Raw genomic sequence first — 18,069 nt, 5'->3', positions numbered from 1 at the left:
TACCATTCGGGAAAGGTAAACGTGGTGGCCGATGCTCTGAGTAGGAAGACTGTACATACTGCTCACCTTATGATAAAGGAGATGGAGCTATTAGAGCAGTTCATGGATATGAAGCTACAGGTGGAATTGGGATCTGAGTTCATCAGGTGTAGCAACTTAACTATATCTAGTGAATTCTTGGATTCAGTTAGGGAGAGGCAGTTAGTGGATGCTAGCCTGCACAGAGTTAGGGAGCAACTGGGGTCAGAAGAGGCAAATGACTTTACCTTGGGCAGTGATGGCATCTTGAGATTTCAGGGCAGGATATGTGTACCCGATGATGTTGAGGTGAAGAAGTTGATCCTAGAGGAAGGGCACAAAAGTCGTCTTAGTCTGCATCCGGGCATGACTAAGATGTACCAGGACCTCAAGAAAAACTTCTGGTGGCAAGGTATGAAGAAGGATGTGGCACAGTACGTGTTTGCCTGTCTGACCTGTCAGAAGGCAAAGGTGGAGCATCAAAGACCCGGGGGGATTATGCAGCCCTTAGAGATACCGGTGTGGAAGTGGGACAGCATCTCGATGGACTTTGTGACCCATCTACCATGGACATTTAGGGGACATGACACCATCTGGGTCATAGTGGACTGACTGACCAAGGGTGCACATTTCCTAGCAATGAACCTGAGGATGTCTATGGTTAAGTTGGCTCAACTGTACATCAAGGAGATCGTGAGGTTGCATGGGGTGCCTTCGAGCATTGTATCAGATTGAGATCCACGGTTCACATCATGGTTTTGGCAAACCTTGCAGGGTGCTTTAGGAAACAAACTCACGATGAGTTCAGCCTATCATCCTCAGACAGATGATCAGTCTGAGAGGACGATCCAGTCATTCGAGGACTTATTGCGGACATGTATACTAGATCACTTAGGTGCTTGGGATGAAGTGTTACCGTTGATTGAGTTCACCTACAATAATAGTTTCCATGCAAGCATTGGGATGGCACCGTATAAGGCTATTTATGGTCGGAGGTGCAAGACTCCCTTGTGTTGGTATCAAGATGGCGAGGCAGTGTTAGTTGGGCCATAATTGTTGGAACAGACCACCGAGAAGGTGAGGTTGGTGAGGAATAGGATGCAGGCTTCATAGAGCAGACAAAAGGCTTATGCAGACTGCAGGAGGAGACCCTTGGAATTCGAGGCAGGAGATCACGTGTTCTTGAGGGTGACCCGAACCACTGGTGTGGGAAGGGCTCCCCGTTCAAGAAAGCTTTCTCCTAAGTTCCTTGGCCCCTATCAGATCTCGAGGAGGATTGGGCCAGTGCGTATGAGATAGCCTTGCCCCCTCAGTTGGCCAATCTTCACCCTGTGTTCCACGTGTCACAATTGAGAAAGTATGTCTTTGATCCCTCTCATGTGCTAGAAGCAGAGGATGTACAGATTCAGGAGGATCTTACCATGGAGGTACCACCAGTGGCTTTAGAGGGTAGCAAAGTTGAGGAACGCCGAGGAAAAATAGTCATCCTGGTCAAAGTCATCTGGGATCGGAGAGCAGGCGACTCGACTTTGGAGTTGGAAGACGATATGAGGAAGTCACATCTGCATCTGTTTCCCTGGTAAGTCTGTATTTTTGAGGACAAAAATTTTGTTGTTGGGGAGAATGTAAGGCCCAATTTTCCGCCTTAATGTTTTAAGGGCTGCCCTTAGCGTAATGGGCCTAAGAGCTGGCCCAAGGAGTAAAAACAGATCCCATCTGCCCTAACGTTTCCACTTCCCTCACTTTCATAAACAGTGCCTCCTTGCCTCCTTGAACAGTTGCGACGCTCTGCTAGGGTTTTGCCACCAACATTCTTCGAGCTAGCTCAAGCCAGGTTCCACCCACGTAAGTCAACTTCGAACTCTTACGTCACCTCTGGGCAAACTTTTACCGTTAGGGTTTGGTAGTAACTCGTGCTTATTCTGTCTTACTGTTTATTTCCAGCTCTTTGGTCACCTTAGGACAGTCGTGCTCGTTGTGTGCGTATTGGGGGTTTTCCACTTAGCTCTTCCAGGTAAGGGAAGCTAGGGTTTACGATTCACTTAGGTTCTTCGCATGTTTTCTGAGTTTAAGTTATATTTTTTGAGGTGTGCTCATGATTTGGCTGTTTGATATTGGTAAAAATGTGGTTTCGATGTGTTTTCTGTGTTTTGCGCGAGAGAACAGTGACGAGCACTGGTTTTCTTGCCCAAGCGAGCTTGTCTCGCCTAGGCGAGATTAGTAGAGGCTCGCCCAAGATCGTTGCTCGATCTGTCGCTTAGACGAGGATTTTTTTTTAGCGAGGAGTAGTCTCGCCTAGGCGAGAAGGGACTCGCCTGAGCGAGACCTCGCAGAGTCCGTTATTCCCCTGCTCGAGTTCTCGCCTAGGCGAGACGGGGCTCGCCTGAGCGAGAGGACTTCCCTCGCCTGAGCGAGACCTGTTAGCCTGGGCGAGACTGGGGGTAAGATGTGGTACTATTGTTGAATGTTGCATTGATGTGTGATAGCTTATCTGATCTAAATGCTTTACTATGAGGGATGATGCCATGATTGATATATGAGGTTGTGGTGGAAATGGTATGTTGTTTTGTGTTATATGAATTGGAAAGCATGAGTTGCATGATGGGATTGTTATACATGATGTTAATGTTATGTGAAATTCTTGATTGGTGGGTGGAACATGTATAAAGTGTGGGTAGGGCATAATTCCATGACTCTTGTAGTGAGAGATCTTGGTGGCGCCTCATCTGTTGGACGTAATTCCATGGACCCTTTTAAGGGGAGTTCCTGGTGGTGCCTCGACAAAAGGACGTAATTCCACGGGAGGTCGTGGTGGTGCCTCAGGGCTAGGGCGTAATTCCACGGAGGCCACGTGGTGGTGCCTCCTGTAAGGGTATAATTCCGCGAAGGCCTCGCGGTGACGCCTCATTGCTAGGACATAGTTCCACTGCCACGTGGTGGTGCCTCATTATGCGTATCCGGATAGTCAAGTCTTGGGGTCTCATATGTTTTGATAGCTCTGGTGTGATGCTCGTTATTTATGCTTGGCTTTGAGATTACATGTGGACTGTTATAATATGAAATTCCTTTACACTAGCTTACCCTTTTGCTTGCTTGTATGTTGTGTGTGGTCTCCTCTATTGCAATGATCATCAATTTTATTGATGTGAGCAGATGTGAGGACCCCTGGCAGTGGTATGGATAACAGGGATGCGACAGCTTGATGGATGGGATGAGTATTGGGCCCACTGTGGGGCCCATCACTGAAGGATTTTATTTAATTATGTTTCTTTTGTTCGCACAAGACTTAGTATAGTTATTTGCTTTTCCAGTGTACTTTGTTTAGGCCGTGTGGAGCCTCTTTTATGTAATATGGGGAAATGCATGGCGTACTGTATGCCTGCATACTCCAAACTCCGTACTCTGTGATTATTTATGCATGTGACGTTTTATCAATTTGAGGTTATCCAGTTTTTGGGACGTTACAATAATTGTTGATCTTTGATTAATATTCATTATTTTATATATATGTCTTAGTATTATTATTAATTTAATAATTATTATTATATCATTTTATATTTTTATTATTAATAGTATTATTTGAGTAATCATTAAAATCCAAAGAAAATTTTCTCTCAAAAACTTGTGTAAAAAAGAAGTCAAAATGAGAGAACTATATATAGATTGTTGATTATATACTTTAATGGATTAACAGCTTATTTTAATTTATTAATTTTACTCGCTCGCAAAATTAATACGTTAAAATTGTTGTAACAAATTAAAATAAAGTAGTCAAAAATCTCTGAAATCACATAAAGTTTAATCTATTAAAATATTTTTTTAACAGATTAAAATCTTTTTATTATAGTTGAGCATGGGTTTATGTAATTTTAATAGATTAAAAAGAATAACTAATCAATTAAAATGTTCTCTGTTAAACAAATAGGAACATTTTAGTAGATAGAAAACATATTTCATCATCTTAGTTAAGCTCTAAAACAATTTCAATAGCTTTTTAAAGCTACTTATCAAATTAGACCATGAAAAGGAAACTAAGCAAAGATACATTCTAATCAAAACAAACTTCTCTAAACAATAAAAAGCCTTTGTTATCGTCAAAGTCTTTCAATCTCCAAGGCAAGAAGTTTTGATAAGGTTGGATTAAAAAAATCTTCATATCTTCATCAATGTTTTGTGTACTACAACATCAACCTTGCAGCCATTAATTGTGACCGTAGAATAAAATCTTTCGATTATTATATCTTAATAATACAGAAAATCAAAACAACTTGGATTCATGCTGAATATTCTTTTTCGTTAATCTTTAATTTGACGATACATGTTATACAGATCACGAAAGGAAAATATAAAGAAAACACAAAGTGCATCTCGTGGATTATAATCATATATTTCCTTTTATATGTGAGTATTTGAATGAGATTGTTGTTATTAGATGATTCATTTTAGATTAAAATTTGTGTACATAGTCATATTATTTTGGCATTAATTTTAAAGAATACATAGGATTTTTTAAAAATATTATCGCATTGGATATTGATTTTACTTTGAAAAACTTGTTGATGAATCTATTAAATATTTTTATTAATTGTATTCAGTTTTACCATTTAGGAAAATAACCGTATCCTATATATTTTCTTATTTCGTCTAATGTCATGAAAAACCTCAGTATGTATAAAAACTAGACAAACTATTATTCTCTATCATAAAATGTCTTATTTATTATCAAGTTATTTTAACCCTTTAACTCTGAATTGACAAATTACTATGAATTTATTATTACTTGTATATATCTTAATTAATTTTTAGTGCTTCAAAACTTAATTTTTATTTGTTATTATCGATCCATCATTTTTTTATCTCTCAAGCACTACAAGAAAAAGTTGAATTTTTCATGGATAATTATCCACAGAATAAAATTCATATGTAAATTTTTGTCACCTTCAAATTTACCTATAGATTTGTTACTATTAATTAAAAAAGAAAAAAAAAGGAAAACTGGATTCATAAAAGATTTACTACTGAAGGAGGAGAGTGAGAAAAGAAAATTCATGGATAAAATTAATTAATTCATGGGTAAAATAAGAGTTAAAAAATTAAATTAAAAACAAAAATGTTAATCTTTCCTCCAAAATCCCTCAAAGAGGTATAAATTTTCTACACATTTTCTCCGAACTCATTGATGCTCGAAATGTATTTGAAAAACAACAACATTCTGAACAAGACAAGAGCAACAACCACCACCGAACCAAGAACACAGTGAGCATGCATAACAAGAAAATGAAGATGATGATTATGCTAATTATTAGGAACTTAAAAAATTTTGACTTTATTTTGATTATATATAAACTTTGTTTAGAGTATATTTGGATCACTCATGTTAACTTCTGAAACTTAGATTATGTTTCAATTTCATTTTCAATTTGGTTGGTATTTTAGTTTGATTAAATTTGATTTTTGATTATGTTTGATTTGGATAGTGTTTGAAATTAATTTTGAATTGTCTTATAGTTGAATAATATTGTGTTTAATGACAATTGAATATTAAAATGATTGGAGCTTTTAATGCATTGGTATAATGATAACGTTTAATATATATATATATATATATATATATATATATATATATATATATATATATATATATATATATATGCTTTTGAATAAATGTATATTAACTACCCACGAATTTAAATTGGTAAATAAATTTTATCCACGAAAATTTAGTCATGGAAAATTATCCATGAATTACAAATTGTAAAAACTTTTATCCATGACCTTTTTGTGGTGGGAATTTACCCACAAATAATGGTCTGTCAACATTATCCACAAAAAGTAAAGCCATGGAAACTTATCCATAAAAGGTGGTTTGTTTGTATTACTCACATAATTTGATTGGTGGGATCCTATGATGCACCGATACTTCAATTTGTGTCACATATCCGTGTCTGGCACATATCTGTATTCCATACTTTAAGATACTTTAGCAATACTTATCAATGAAGTATCTAATATATAAACCAATAATAATTTTATGATGACAATAATTTATAAAATTTATGTTGAAAATATTTAATACATTTGATTTTAATTTGGATTCACACAAGAATAATCATATATTTCTCATTTTTTGTTAAAAAAAATTGTACATTTTTCAATATGCATATATCACGTGTTGTGTCCTATTATTTTCAAAATTAGCGTATCTTGTGTATCAAATACATGTCGTATATACATATCGTATTTGTGCCTCATAACTTACCGTGAAAGGTGGTCTGTATGTATTACCCACAAAATGATATTTTTCACGGACCAAAAATCCATCCAAATTTATCGACGCCACAATTTCATATGGATCTTGAGTTGTTAGTAATCCGTAGGTAATTTTTTATTACCTACAAATTTTTGTTGTAGGTAAATGCAAATTTTTTTGTAGTGATAAGACATGAGATCTTTTTTTTTTTCAATCTTCATTTTAGTTTATTTCCATGTAGATTATGCATATAAATATCACAAACTTATTTGAGTTTATATCCATGTGCTTAAACATATAAATGTCGCAAACTTCTTGAGATGCTTGGAATGAACTTGTGATAGGTTACCCATGACCATCTCATAACAAAAAGTTGAAGAGCTTAAAAGTTTTTTTTTTAAGTTTTTAAAATAGGAAAATCTTTGGCAATAAACATGAGAGGGTAAAAATTACTCAAGCAACTTTGTCTTATATTTATCAACAACTTCTCATTGAAGGTTTAACCAGTGATCTTAAAGCTAAAGAACTTATGACAATATTGATCTCTTCGAATCTTGGTTTCATCATGGTGATATAAATACACATTTTCTCCTTAAGATGATTGATTTAAAATGCATTGTGAGTGGTGCCTTAAGAAGATGGTAATCATGCTTTTTTTTAACTAAACCAAACTTAAGATTTTTATCTTACCACTTTTCCTTTCCCTCTATGTTATCGAGAACAACACTACTATTAATAATTTTCCAAAATCTTATACCTTATTTTATGAGTAAGAGGATTATGAACTTTTGATAGATATGCCTAATATATATATTAGGTTAAACTAGTTGTTTTCGCCTTTAATAGCATTTGTGAACCTAATACTTACGGATTTGGTGGTGCTTTCTTAATCAATAATTATAAGATATTGTTGACAATGATGTATATTGAGTTGTTATTAAATTCTTCAAATAGGAATTAATACTTTCTGAAGTAAATTCTACTCTAGTTTCTCTTATCCCAAAAGTTGAACATAAAAAAAAAAAACTTGTTAGTTTTCGAAATTATAGGTGAAAATGTGCTTATTAAATTTGATATTACAAAATCTTTTAATACACTTTATTAGTTTTCAAAGGCTTTTAGTTTTGAACATAAATGATGTAATTAAATTAGTATACCTTACATAACAAGCTTGTGGTGTATGTCTTTAACACAACTAATATTGTTTCTTGGACCCTGTGGACTCTTTGCTTGAAGATTTTATCCTTCGATTTTCTATTTTCATATTTATAGGAAATATTTTTGAATATAAATTATCCAACTATCGGGTGAATCATAAATAAAATTTTATTTGGTAGAATTATTTGTCTAATTTCATGATATGTGATATCTCTCTCTCTCTCTCTCTCTCTCTCTCTCAACAATGGTTTACATGTTACAAATAATGAAAGAACCAAGGACTCTCAATCTAAGACAAAATATGAAAAAAATAGACAACAAAATGTACAAAATCATTGAAAATAATGTCAAAATATACAACTAATATATATTTTTTTCAGTAAGTTGTAAATTTCTAAGAATATTTAACTCTTCATCATTTATAAATAATTAAATTACATAGAATTTATACGAGTCAAGAAATTTCATGTAAGATTCCTAATAGTACTTAAATTTAAACATTGATAATTTCTCAAGTATACAATAATAATTAAGTTATAACTTAAACATAATAAATTATTGTTAATGATAAAAATGTTGAACCTAATTGTTATCTACCTTGAATTTCACTTAGAGTTACATTGTTGTTTGAATTAAATTGACTTTTTTGAGAAGACTCCGAACTTTGACAATTTTGTTTTTGAACAAAAGCAACTTGTCTTGGAGGAGGAAGATGTGTAATCTCACTTATAAGCATCAAAACCACAGTCGATATAGATGGCCTTTCTTTTGTAAGTTCTTGCACACACAAAAGTCCTATGTGTATGCACTTCAACATACTTTTTTCAAACATTGGATCCCATATCTCTGGATCTATTATAGTTATAATGTTGCCTTCATTCCATAGTCTCCATGCCTAAAAAAAACAAAACTTCATTAGCAAAAATAATAATCATTTTGCTTAATTTGTAGAAACTTCATTAGAAAAAGGAATAAGTTCTGGAAACTTACAAATCCAACAAGGCTAAGTGATTGCTCATCATTATGAAAACTAGTATTTCTTCGTCCACTTACAATCTCTAGTAATAATACTCCAAAGCTATACACATCTGATTTTTCTGAGAAAAGTCCCTCCATTGCATATTCAGGTGGCATATAACCACTGCATGTAAAACAAATATTATAATCAACAAATAATAAACTATTTGATATTGAAAAAATAATGTATAGTATTAAAAATGCTACTTACTAAGTTCCAACAACCCTTTTTGTGTTAGCTTCATCATCATCACCTCCTCTAACAATTCTTGCTAAACCAAAGTCTGATATTTTTGGATTCATATCATTATCCAATAAGATGTTGCTTGCTTTAAGATCTCTATGTATAATTCTTAGTCTTGAATCTCTATGAAGATAAAGTATTCCTCGCGCTATTCCTTCAATTATGTTGAAGCGCTTTTTCCAATCTAAAACTTTCCTTTGGAGTGGATCTAGAAAACATAATGAATACATGAAAAGGATGAAAAAAAAACACTAAATGTTATATAGAAGTTAATAGTATATCATAATTATTTAAATCAAAAAAATACCATTAAGTAGTAGTTTAAAAAGAGGCAATAACTAACCGAATAGAAATGAATCCAAACTTTTATTTGGCATAAACTCATAGACCAACATTGGTTCGTCTCCTTCTATGCAACATCCAAGAAGTCTTACTAGATTTCGATGTTGAAGTTTAGAAATCACCACGACTTCATTCATGAATTCTTCCAATCCTTGTCCAGATGTTTTTGAAAGTCTTTTTACAGCAACTTCTTGTCCGTTCTCCAATTGTCCCTAAGACAGTAAAATGTCATTAGTACTAATTTATATATTATTATTATTATTAATTTTAAAAATAATAAAAATATTTTATACAAAGAAAATTACCTTGTATACAGGACCAAAACCTCCTTTTCCAAGCATGTTACCAAAGTGAAAATTGTTTGTAGCATTTGAAAGCTTTTCAAACTTAAATAGGGGTAACTCTTCCAATTTAGTAATTTCCTTTTTCTTTCCGGTAATCACGTCTTCAGGCACACTTCCTGAATTAGCAATATACGAATTGGTAATACAACAAAAAGTAACTATGTACAATTCATAATATTTTTTATATTTGAAAATTTAGTTTTTTACATGTAATAATGAATATGATAGTGCTCATATTTAACAATTAAATTGACAAAAGAAGTGCATTTAAATTTCATTTTAGTGTCAATTAACTTTCATAACTATTTAAAATAAAATTAATGAATATATAGTCAATTCACTGGTCTAAATTAGTTAGATGTAAAATTTCTTATCAAAGAAAAATAAGTCATGAATGATCTTGATTATGCATCGAAATGTCAAACTTTATTATGGAATGACAAAGCTAAAATGCTTTGGTTCAAGGATGGGTTAATTTTTTTTTTCATTTTTGTGATTAAAAGTGTTTTAATGCTAGTGGGATTTATAGACTTGTGGAATGAGGTTTAGTTATGGAAGATCCTAAACATACTGAGGAACATGTTTCACATTCTACAAAAATCTAATTTTGTCTTATGTATTTTAGGCAAAACATTATTGCCAATCACATTCCTAATGTTGTTTCAGAGGAAGGGAATATATTGTTGATCAATTATCCTTCTAATTACGAGACTAAGTTATTTTTAATATCCAATAGGGCAGCTAGTCCAAATGGTTTTGGTAGCTTTTGCTTTCATGCTTGTAAGGATATTTTAAGGACTGATGTGTGCAATGTTGTCAAATAATTCCTTTCTCAAAATTGGGTCTTACTTGGGATGAATTCTAATGTTGTTTCTCTTATTCTTACATTTTCTAGTGTTTAATCTACTAAAAACTCCAGACCTATTGTGGTGGCTAATTTCATGTTCAAAATTATTTCTATTTTTTTTTCTTATAGATTGGCTACTATTGGTAAAAGGATCATTTCTCCTAATCAAAATGGCTTTAACAAAAGGAGGCACATTAAGGAAGGCATTGGTGTCACTCATGAAGCCATAAATATGTTGTCTAAGAGGGTTAAAGGTGGTAATGTTGTGTTAAGATTGACATCTCTAAGGCTTTTGATGGTCTTAATTTGGATTTTAAATTTCTCCTTTTGATGCTAAATTAGTTTGTTTTTCATCACAATTCTTTGATTGGATTATGAAAATTATCCATTTTTCTCATCTTTCTATAAGTGTGAATGGTAGTCTTGTCGGTCATTTCTCATCTTTCTATAAGGATCATTTATCTCCTTTATTATTATGTCTTGCAAAAGAGGTCCTTAGTTAGGGGATTTCTCATCTTCTTAACTCTAAACATATGTTGCTAATGGCTAGTCTGAAAGGGGTCATCTTTCCTTCACATGTTTTATATGCTGATGAAATTTTTGTTTTTTGTTAGGATAACAAAAGAATTCTTATCAGTCTTATGAATTTCCTCTATTCCTATAGATTAGCCTCTAGGCAATGGGTCAATTTTTATAAAAGTCATTTTTTCATTGCTAATGAGTCTTATGGTTTTAATAAGAGGATTAAGATGTTTGTAATTGTAATAGAGGTGTCATTCCCTTTAATTACCTCAAAGTTCCTATTTTTCTAGGTGCTTCAAAATCTAAGTTTCTTCAACCACTAGCTGCTAAAGTCAAATCTAAGCTTGCCTCTTATAAAGGGAAATCTCATAACAATTAATTAATTATATTATTTTAGGTTTTATGTCTTACTATTTTTAGGATTAGAAAATTCATCATTTTTCACTCATTGACACAAAAATTTGGTTATGTTTCATTGAGAAGTTGAAAACATATTGTTCTTTTAACCATTGATTAATTTGAAGTTTAATTATTAGTCCATGAGAGAAAGTTGCATCAACAAGACAATGTAGAGTTAACATTAAAAGTATTATCATATCATTCAAGTAAAAGAGATGGAGGATGTGGATCAACCAACAACAATAGAAGTCAAGGTAGAGGATATGGCAAAGGTCGAGAGGAAACTATGGTTATCAACAAAATCAACATCAACTAAAACAATCTAAAAAAAAAAGGGAATATAAGGAGGTGGTTATTAGGCAAAGTCAACTGACAAGACAAATGTAGAATGTTATCGGTGTCACAAGTATGATCATTATCATATGTTGATCAAATTTTCCAAATGCACAAAGTGGAACATCCAAATTCATAGAAAAGAAAGAAGAGCAATTTGGAGAAATCTCACTCTTGATGATTTGTCATGAAAGGGATTCAACCAACAAGAAATTGTGGTATTTAGACATCGAGTGCAACAATCACATGAATGGAGATAATTTTGTATTTTCCATTCTCGATGAATCCTTTAGAGGTAATGTGAAGTTTGGAAACACTTCTACAATCTCAATCATGGAAAAATGGTAGGTAACTTTACTAACTAAAAGTAGTGTTGCTCAAACCTTGTCTAATATCCTTTTTTCCCCATATTTAAAGACCAATTTGTCAAGTATCCTTTAGTTGAAAGAGAAAGATTACAATATCACAATTAAAGGAACTATGGGGATAGGGGTGGTTTGTCAAATACTAGATGACATATTGGGATTGATCACTCAAGTGGCTATGACAATACATCAGATGTTTCCACTTTACCTCAGTCATTCTACTTAATTATGTTATGCTACAAGTTTGAACAATCAAGCGCAACTATGACATTTTTGTTATAGTTATCGTGTTCTTGGAGGTTTACAAACACTTCAACAGTAAAATATGATAATTGGTCTTCCTTATTTTCTAGTTCAAAGGACACATGTGAGGAATGTATTCTCAACATGCAACATCGATAACTATTTTCCAAATGAAAATCCAAGAAAGTAAGAAAATTATTGGAGGTTGTGCACTTTAATATTTATTGGCCAATTAATCCTATTTCTAACGGAGGTAAAGAATATATTATCACTTTCATTGACGACTTGAGTATGCAAACTTAGGTTTACTTTTTGAAGGAAAAACCTAAAGTTTTATCAACTTTTAAAAACTATAAAGCAATGGTTGAAAAACAAGTAAGACAACCAATACAAGTATTGCAAAACTAATTGTGGGGGAGAATATAATTTGCTTGAATTCACAATGTTTTACGAGGAGCAAGAACATTAAAAGGAAATTGAGAACATCATATACATTTGCAACAAAATGACACATCCAAAAGAAAGAATCAAACCATCTTTAACGACGAGTCAAAGTTTCAAATTTTGACCAAAATTGTGAATTGGAACATTTTTAGATTTTGCAAGATACAACTGAATATGGAAGAAAGATACACATTCTTAATGTACGTGTTTAGAATTAGTAAGACAAAGATTCTTACTTTAAAAACGATATTAGAAAGTAATGTCACTTTAAGGTAAAAATTTGTTAGATATTTTAACCTTGTTATAACATATTTTACACTGATTAGTATTTAGTTGTTATGCTTTTCAATATTGTTAGGAGTTAGTTTCCTATCAGCTAGTGTGCTTTTTTACTTAAAGTCTATTTAAAAGGTTTTTCTTAAATAAATAAAGGGTTAAATATGTTTTTGGTTTTTCAAGTTTCAGTGAATCTTGGAATTAGTTTTTCTTCGAAACTTTATACCAATTTAGTCTTTCATCTTTATAAATGCGTGAATTTAATCCTTCTTACCAAATTTTGTTAAATTTATTTGATATTTTAAACGCATTTTATGATAATATTTGAGTTAACATTGAAGCAAAAATGTGTCAAACGGGGTAAACAATTCAAATACTATCATGAAATACGCTTGAAACGTAAGATAAACTTAACAAAATTTGGTTAAAATGACTAAATTCACGCATTTTTAAAGATGAATAACTAATTTAGTCAAAAGTTTTAAAAATGGACTAATTCCAAATTTTACTAAAACTTAAGGGACTAAAAACATATTTAACCCTTAAATAAATAAAGAGTATTTCTTTAAGAAGAATATCCTGTTGACATATCAATTATTATATTTATCAAATTTTGTGGAAAAACATTATACCATAAAGAAGAACTTTGACTTTAATATTTGTAATAAAAAAAATTCAACATTCACGGCAGAAAAGCAAGGTAGCACACATGGCTACAGCAACCTATTCATCGTATCTTCTTCGTACTATATTCCTGCTCATAAAGATTCGTTCAAATTTGTCGGGCGATATTATTTTAATGTTTTTGTTCCCCTTTTACCGAAGTTTCCCTATCATGGAGAATGAGTAATGTCCACTCCTTTTTTAAGTAATGAAAGAGAAATAATCTAAAAAAAGGGAGAAGATTGGAAAATAGTAAACGTGATAAAAAAATTAAGGAAAAAAATTAAATGATTATTCAGATATAAATATAAACAAGACAACTTTACCTGTATGCTTAGGAGTAAATTTCCGCCACAAAAGATAAGCGCCGATTGCAGTTGCTAATGCTCCAATTGCTACCACAATACCGATTATTAATCCCTTCGTTTCTCTTCTCTTTTTACCACTAGCTGCATGTTATTCAGAATAAAATAAAATAAAATAATGTTATTTATTTCTTTAATTATTTATAAAATTAAGTAACGTGTTTTTTTCAACCGGTGAGATTAAATTTAATTTATATTTACATGGTCAGTTTAGAAGATAAAATTTATACGTTAGAGTTGACGAAAGATTTTCAACATAATCTAAAACTTTAACATGAATTTATATCTAATTTAACATAACAAAATTAATTTTATATTATAGCTTATGTATTATAAATTGGTTATCAACATATATCTCAAACATTTTCATGGTATAAAAGTTTGGAAGAAAAGCACTCAAGGAAAAAATAAGAATTAATATCAAGTTTTCCACTACTTGCTCGTGACGGAGTTTCTTTACTCCTATAGTACTTTGACTCTTCCATTTTTTTTTTACATATAAAGATAAAAGTAATATTTTTTTAATTTTAGACTTTTTGTTATATATTGATCTCCTAAAATTTTTGTACATTCACTTTGATATCTCAAAACATTTTCTAAAAACCATCATACTTATATTATATATTATATTATGATTTATATTTAATTACCATATAATCTTCCAACATCTTGATATTATAAATTATAAAAGTTGTTGTATACAAAACATCAAATATGAAAATGAGATCAAACAATAAGTTTTCATACTATAATTAGTGTAATAGAAGATATCATTATACCGATATAAAATATTGTGAGTAAGGAGAGAAAACATACGTAGAAGTTGTGATGGAACACGAATGAAGAGATCAACCCCTCCATAAGGAAATTTCTGCAAATCAATCAATTCCCTACTCCAATACATGCAACCAATGTAAGAATCATATGCATAAGCCAAGCAAGAGCAATTTGCCAAGCAATCTGCACCACATTTTTCTTGGTTTCCATCTGATCTCTCTGCAAAATCAGGCACTTTCATGTTATGTTTCTGCAGAAAACTATCTCCTTCTTCAACTTCACTCCCATTTCTCAACTTGCCACAATTCAGTGGCACACTCCTCACACACCCACTTGTCCAATTTCCACTGTTCCATTCCTCTGGCTTGCGTGCCTCAAACCCCTCAAAACAGCTGCAAATTGGTGCTGTGGAGTTATCACAGCTTCCAAAGGGTCCACACTTCCCATAAAAGTCACATTCGTTTTGATCCACCTCAAGTTCCAGAAACTTGGTTCTGTTCAAAAACTCTACCAGTTTCAGTGTGCCATGTGGGGTTATGGTAAGGATTCCAAACATGGCAGGTTTTTCGAAGTTGTAGGTTAGATATGCTGTTCCATTATCATTAGGCTCAAAACGCCACCCGTATAAGTACTCAGTTAACATCCTTGGTGATCCTAGGAACACTCTTCCATTCCATGGACCAGTTCTCCAATATGGCTTTGTTTTGTTGTACCAGAAAAACACCTCTGGTGCATCCAACCTTTCAAGGCTCCCAGTGAAGTACCCAGTAGAAGGATCAGAACTGCTTTTCCATGACACATACTCGATTTTCTCACCTGTTATATCATCCACAGATTCCACATCAGATATCTTCGTTTACATGTTCTTTTGTTTCACATGGCTGTATTATAGGTTAAATATACTTTTAGTATTAGAAACTTATATGTGAAATTATAATTCATTTCTTTCTTAGATTTATTTTGGTTCGTAAACTTTAAAAATAAATAAATATAATTCTTTTAATCTAATAAAATTAAATTTTTAGACTTGTTAAGTAGTGTTTGAGACTAATATTTGAGCCGAAACATATAAAACGATGTAAATAACTCAATCGTCATCCTAAAATACGTTTGACATGTCAAAACAATTTAACGTAATTATGTTAGAAAAATTACATCCATTCAATTTTTAAGTTTGAGACTAAAATGTATATCAAAATTTAAAATATAAACGAATTCCAATTTGAGGAAAAAAAAATAATAACTTCGAAGTTTGGATATTTTACAATGAAAGATATCATGATGAAGTATCTTAGAGTATAGTATCAGAATCAAGTCTTTCAATGAATATCTAGAAGAAAAAAAAACTGTGATTGAAAGAGAAAACTTGTGGATACTTCTTCCAATGGGTAAAAAGAAAACACAGATAGAAAGAGAGAGAGAGAGAGTAGTAAATGAAAGTATATATGGTGAATCATGGCTTACCAGTGATCCTATTGGTGGCAATTTTCATCTGTGGCACAGCAATATCAGCAGGGTGTGTGAAACTGTCCCATAATGGTGTTAAACTTGAGTCACCACGCAGGATCAGATTTCCTGAATTGTCAAGTTGAGCACTTGTGTTGGTACCACCAACTGATACATTTGTTGACCATATCACACTATTTTCTCCATTCAGCACCACAAGATTCCCATCCTCGTGGATTTTGAACACCCCAGATGAATCCTTCAGTGGTTCATCTCTATTTCCTACCCATATGATGTTGGTCTGAGAGAGATACCAGATTGCCACATAGCGATTTGTGGAGTTTTCAGGGCTGAAAAATCCAACCTTGAAATCACCGTTGCTTGAGCTTGTAATCTGAGAGTCAGAGTCGCTGATGAATCTGGTTGATGTGATGGTATCATTCGCAGAGATTGCACCTAAACAGAAGCTGGAAAATATGAGCAGAAACAAGTGATTGATGCTGGTTGGAAAACCCATGAATTTTGAATGTGGGAAACTTGGTGTTGTTTGAATGATGATTTTCTCTTTGTACCACTTTGGGTTTGATGAGGTTGATTCCACCATGTTAGTCTTCAAAATTCATGTTCATGTTGTGCACCAAACTATGTTCTCTTAAGGTTGAGTTGACTTTAGTTACGCGTTAAGCATGCTAAGTAGAGTGGAAAAAAAAAATCTGTATTCACACTATTTTATTCAGAAGCCAACTTGCATGTACCTTGTAACCCAAAATTAATAATTGAACTAAGACTACAATTCATTTTTATTTCAATTAATTATGAGTTTTTTTTGGCCTAATGAGATTGACAAATTAATATATATATATATATATATATATATATATATATATATATATATATATATATATATATATAAAAGATGAACAATGTAACTGTTTGAAAAATTATACTAAAGTATGTTATAGTTAGTTTATAAGCAATAAGTGGAAGCCAAGAGACAATGTATGTTATTATTTGAGGTTACTTTTTTGGACATTAATCTATGGAACTATTGAATGGGTTCATTATTTTCTTTTTGTTTTAGGATATTCAGGATATTGAATTCCCATTTATCATTAGAAAAATAATTCTTTTCTTTTTTCTGTTTTTATAAGAATTGGACGGGACATCATCATTCACATGATCACAAACATTATATATAATAATGTGTATTAGAATTTAAAAATAAAAAATAAAATAAATATGATTACAATATTATTATTTTGAGTTGTCAAATAGGTATTATTATCTTATCTTGTTACTAATACGTACTGTCTTTATAAAAATTTCTCTTTGGAGGTTTAATAAATATTGAATAGATGTTTATCACCTTCCAAATTGAGATTTCTACTTTTCTCAAAGTAAGAAATTAAACAAAAATCACTTTGGTTAAGTGAGTTATCTGTTGGTAACTAAACTTAAATTATTAATCAAATATGACTATTATTTTATAAAATCAGCCAATCGAATTAAATCTACTTAAATTGAAAGCCAAATGAACTAGATAAAAATAATTCAATTCAATTTAAATTATAAATTTTCGAATTAACTTGTGGAATCCAACTTTTTTGAATAACTCTATTTTTCTATCAATTAATATTTTAACAAAAATAAATCAAACATGATAATTCACATCAGTCTAGACTAATTATTTCAAAATAAACCTTGTTTCTCGCAAACTAAATATTTTCTATGCACAAGTTTAAGAATAGAACGACGGAAATCAGGATATTAATTAATTTATTTTAGTTGACTCTTGATAATTTATTATTGCAAAACAAAAAACTCGATAGTTTTTTTATTTATTTTTGATGGATAAGAATTGAATTCCGATATAAGAAGAGTCACAATAACTTGTGCACATACTTAACTAACTGATTAAGACTCTTTTATACTTAATATATATTAAGGTTGTCATATGGAAATGAATTAAAACTATTCTATTTTAGCATAAACAAATAAATGCATGTTGTTGCTACC

General features: G+C 31.8%; 2 protein-coding genes across 2 annotated transcripts; one reads left to right on the top strand and one right to left on the bottom strand.

Moving 5' to 3' along the window:
* The first annotated feature begins 816 nt into the window (after nucleotides 1-816).
* LOC114165165 lies at nucleotides 817-1,601 on the top strand. Its single transcript, XM_028049827.1, has 2 exons — nucleotides 817-1,030; nucleotides 1,282-1,601. Exons 1-2 carry the CDS (start codon nucleotides 817-819, stop codon nucleotides 1,599-1,601), a joined length of 534 nt encoding a protein of 177 aa, XP_027905628.1.
* A 6,286-nt stretch (nucleotides 1,602-7,887) lies between these two features.
* Nucleotides 7,888-16,700, bottom strand: LOC114166222 (G-type lectin S-receptor-like serine/threonine-protein kinase At1g11300). Its single transcript, XM_028050919.1, has 8 exons — nucleotides 16,072-16,700; nucleotides 14,647-15,423; nucleotides 13,792-13,914; nucleotides 9,335-9,489; nucleotides 9,031-9,241; nucleotides 8,655-8,895; nucleotides 8,417-8,567; nucleotides 7,888-8,321 (listed from the first exon to the last, which is right to left on the bottom strand). The coding sequence occupies exons 1-8, from the start codon at nucleotides 16,655-16,657 to the stop codon at nucleotides 8,016-8,018; spliced, it is 2,550 nt and encodes an 849-aa protein (XP_027906720.1). The 5' UTR covers nucleotides 16,658-16,700; the 3' UTR covers nucleotides 7,888-8,015.
* Nucleotides 16,701-18,069: the final 1,369 nt, after the last annotated feature.

The sequence above is a fragment of the Vigna unguiculata genome, chromosome 10 (assembly GCF_004118075.2).
Source record: "Vigna unguiculata cultivar IT97K-499-35 chromosome 10, ASM411807v1, whole genome shotgun sequence".
Taxonomy (NCBI): Eukaryota; Viridiplantae; Streptophyta; class Magnoliopsida; order Fabales; family Fabaceae; genus Vigna; species Vigna unguiculata.
The sequence above is the reverse complement of the archived record's forward strand: the minus strand, read 5'-3'. Positions and strand labels throughout refer to the sequence as shown.

What these genes read in the sequence shown, in the direction of transcription:
- LOC114166222 (XM_028050919.1), bottom strand. Translation starts at nt 16,657, where the DNA reads ATGGTGGAATCAACCTCATCAAACCCAAAGTGGTACAAAGAGAAAATC. An exon ending in ATTTACTCCTAAGCATACAG is followed by an intron (nt 9,490 to 13,791) that starts GTAAAGTTGTCT and finishes TTGCTAATTCAG; the next exon opens with GAAGTGTGCCTGAAGACGTG. An exon ending in CACTTAGCCTTGTTGGATTT is followed by an intron (nt 8,322 to 8,416) that starts GTAAGTTTCCAG and finishes TGTTTTTTTTAG; the next exon opens with GCATGGAGACTATGGAATGA.
- LOC114165165 (XM_028049827.1), top strand. Translation starts at nt 817, where the DNA reads ATGAGTTCAGCCTATCATCCTCAGACAGATGATCAGTCTGAGAGGACG. An exon ending in GAGGTGCAAGACTCCCTTGT is followed by an intron (nt 1,031 to 1,281) that starts GTTGGTATCAAG and finishes GGCCCCTATCAG; the next exon opens with ATCTCGAGGAGGATTGGGCC.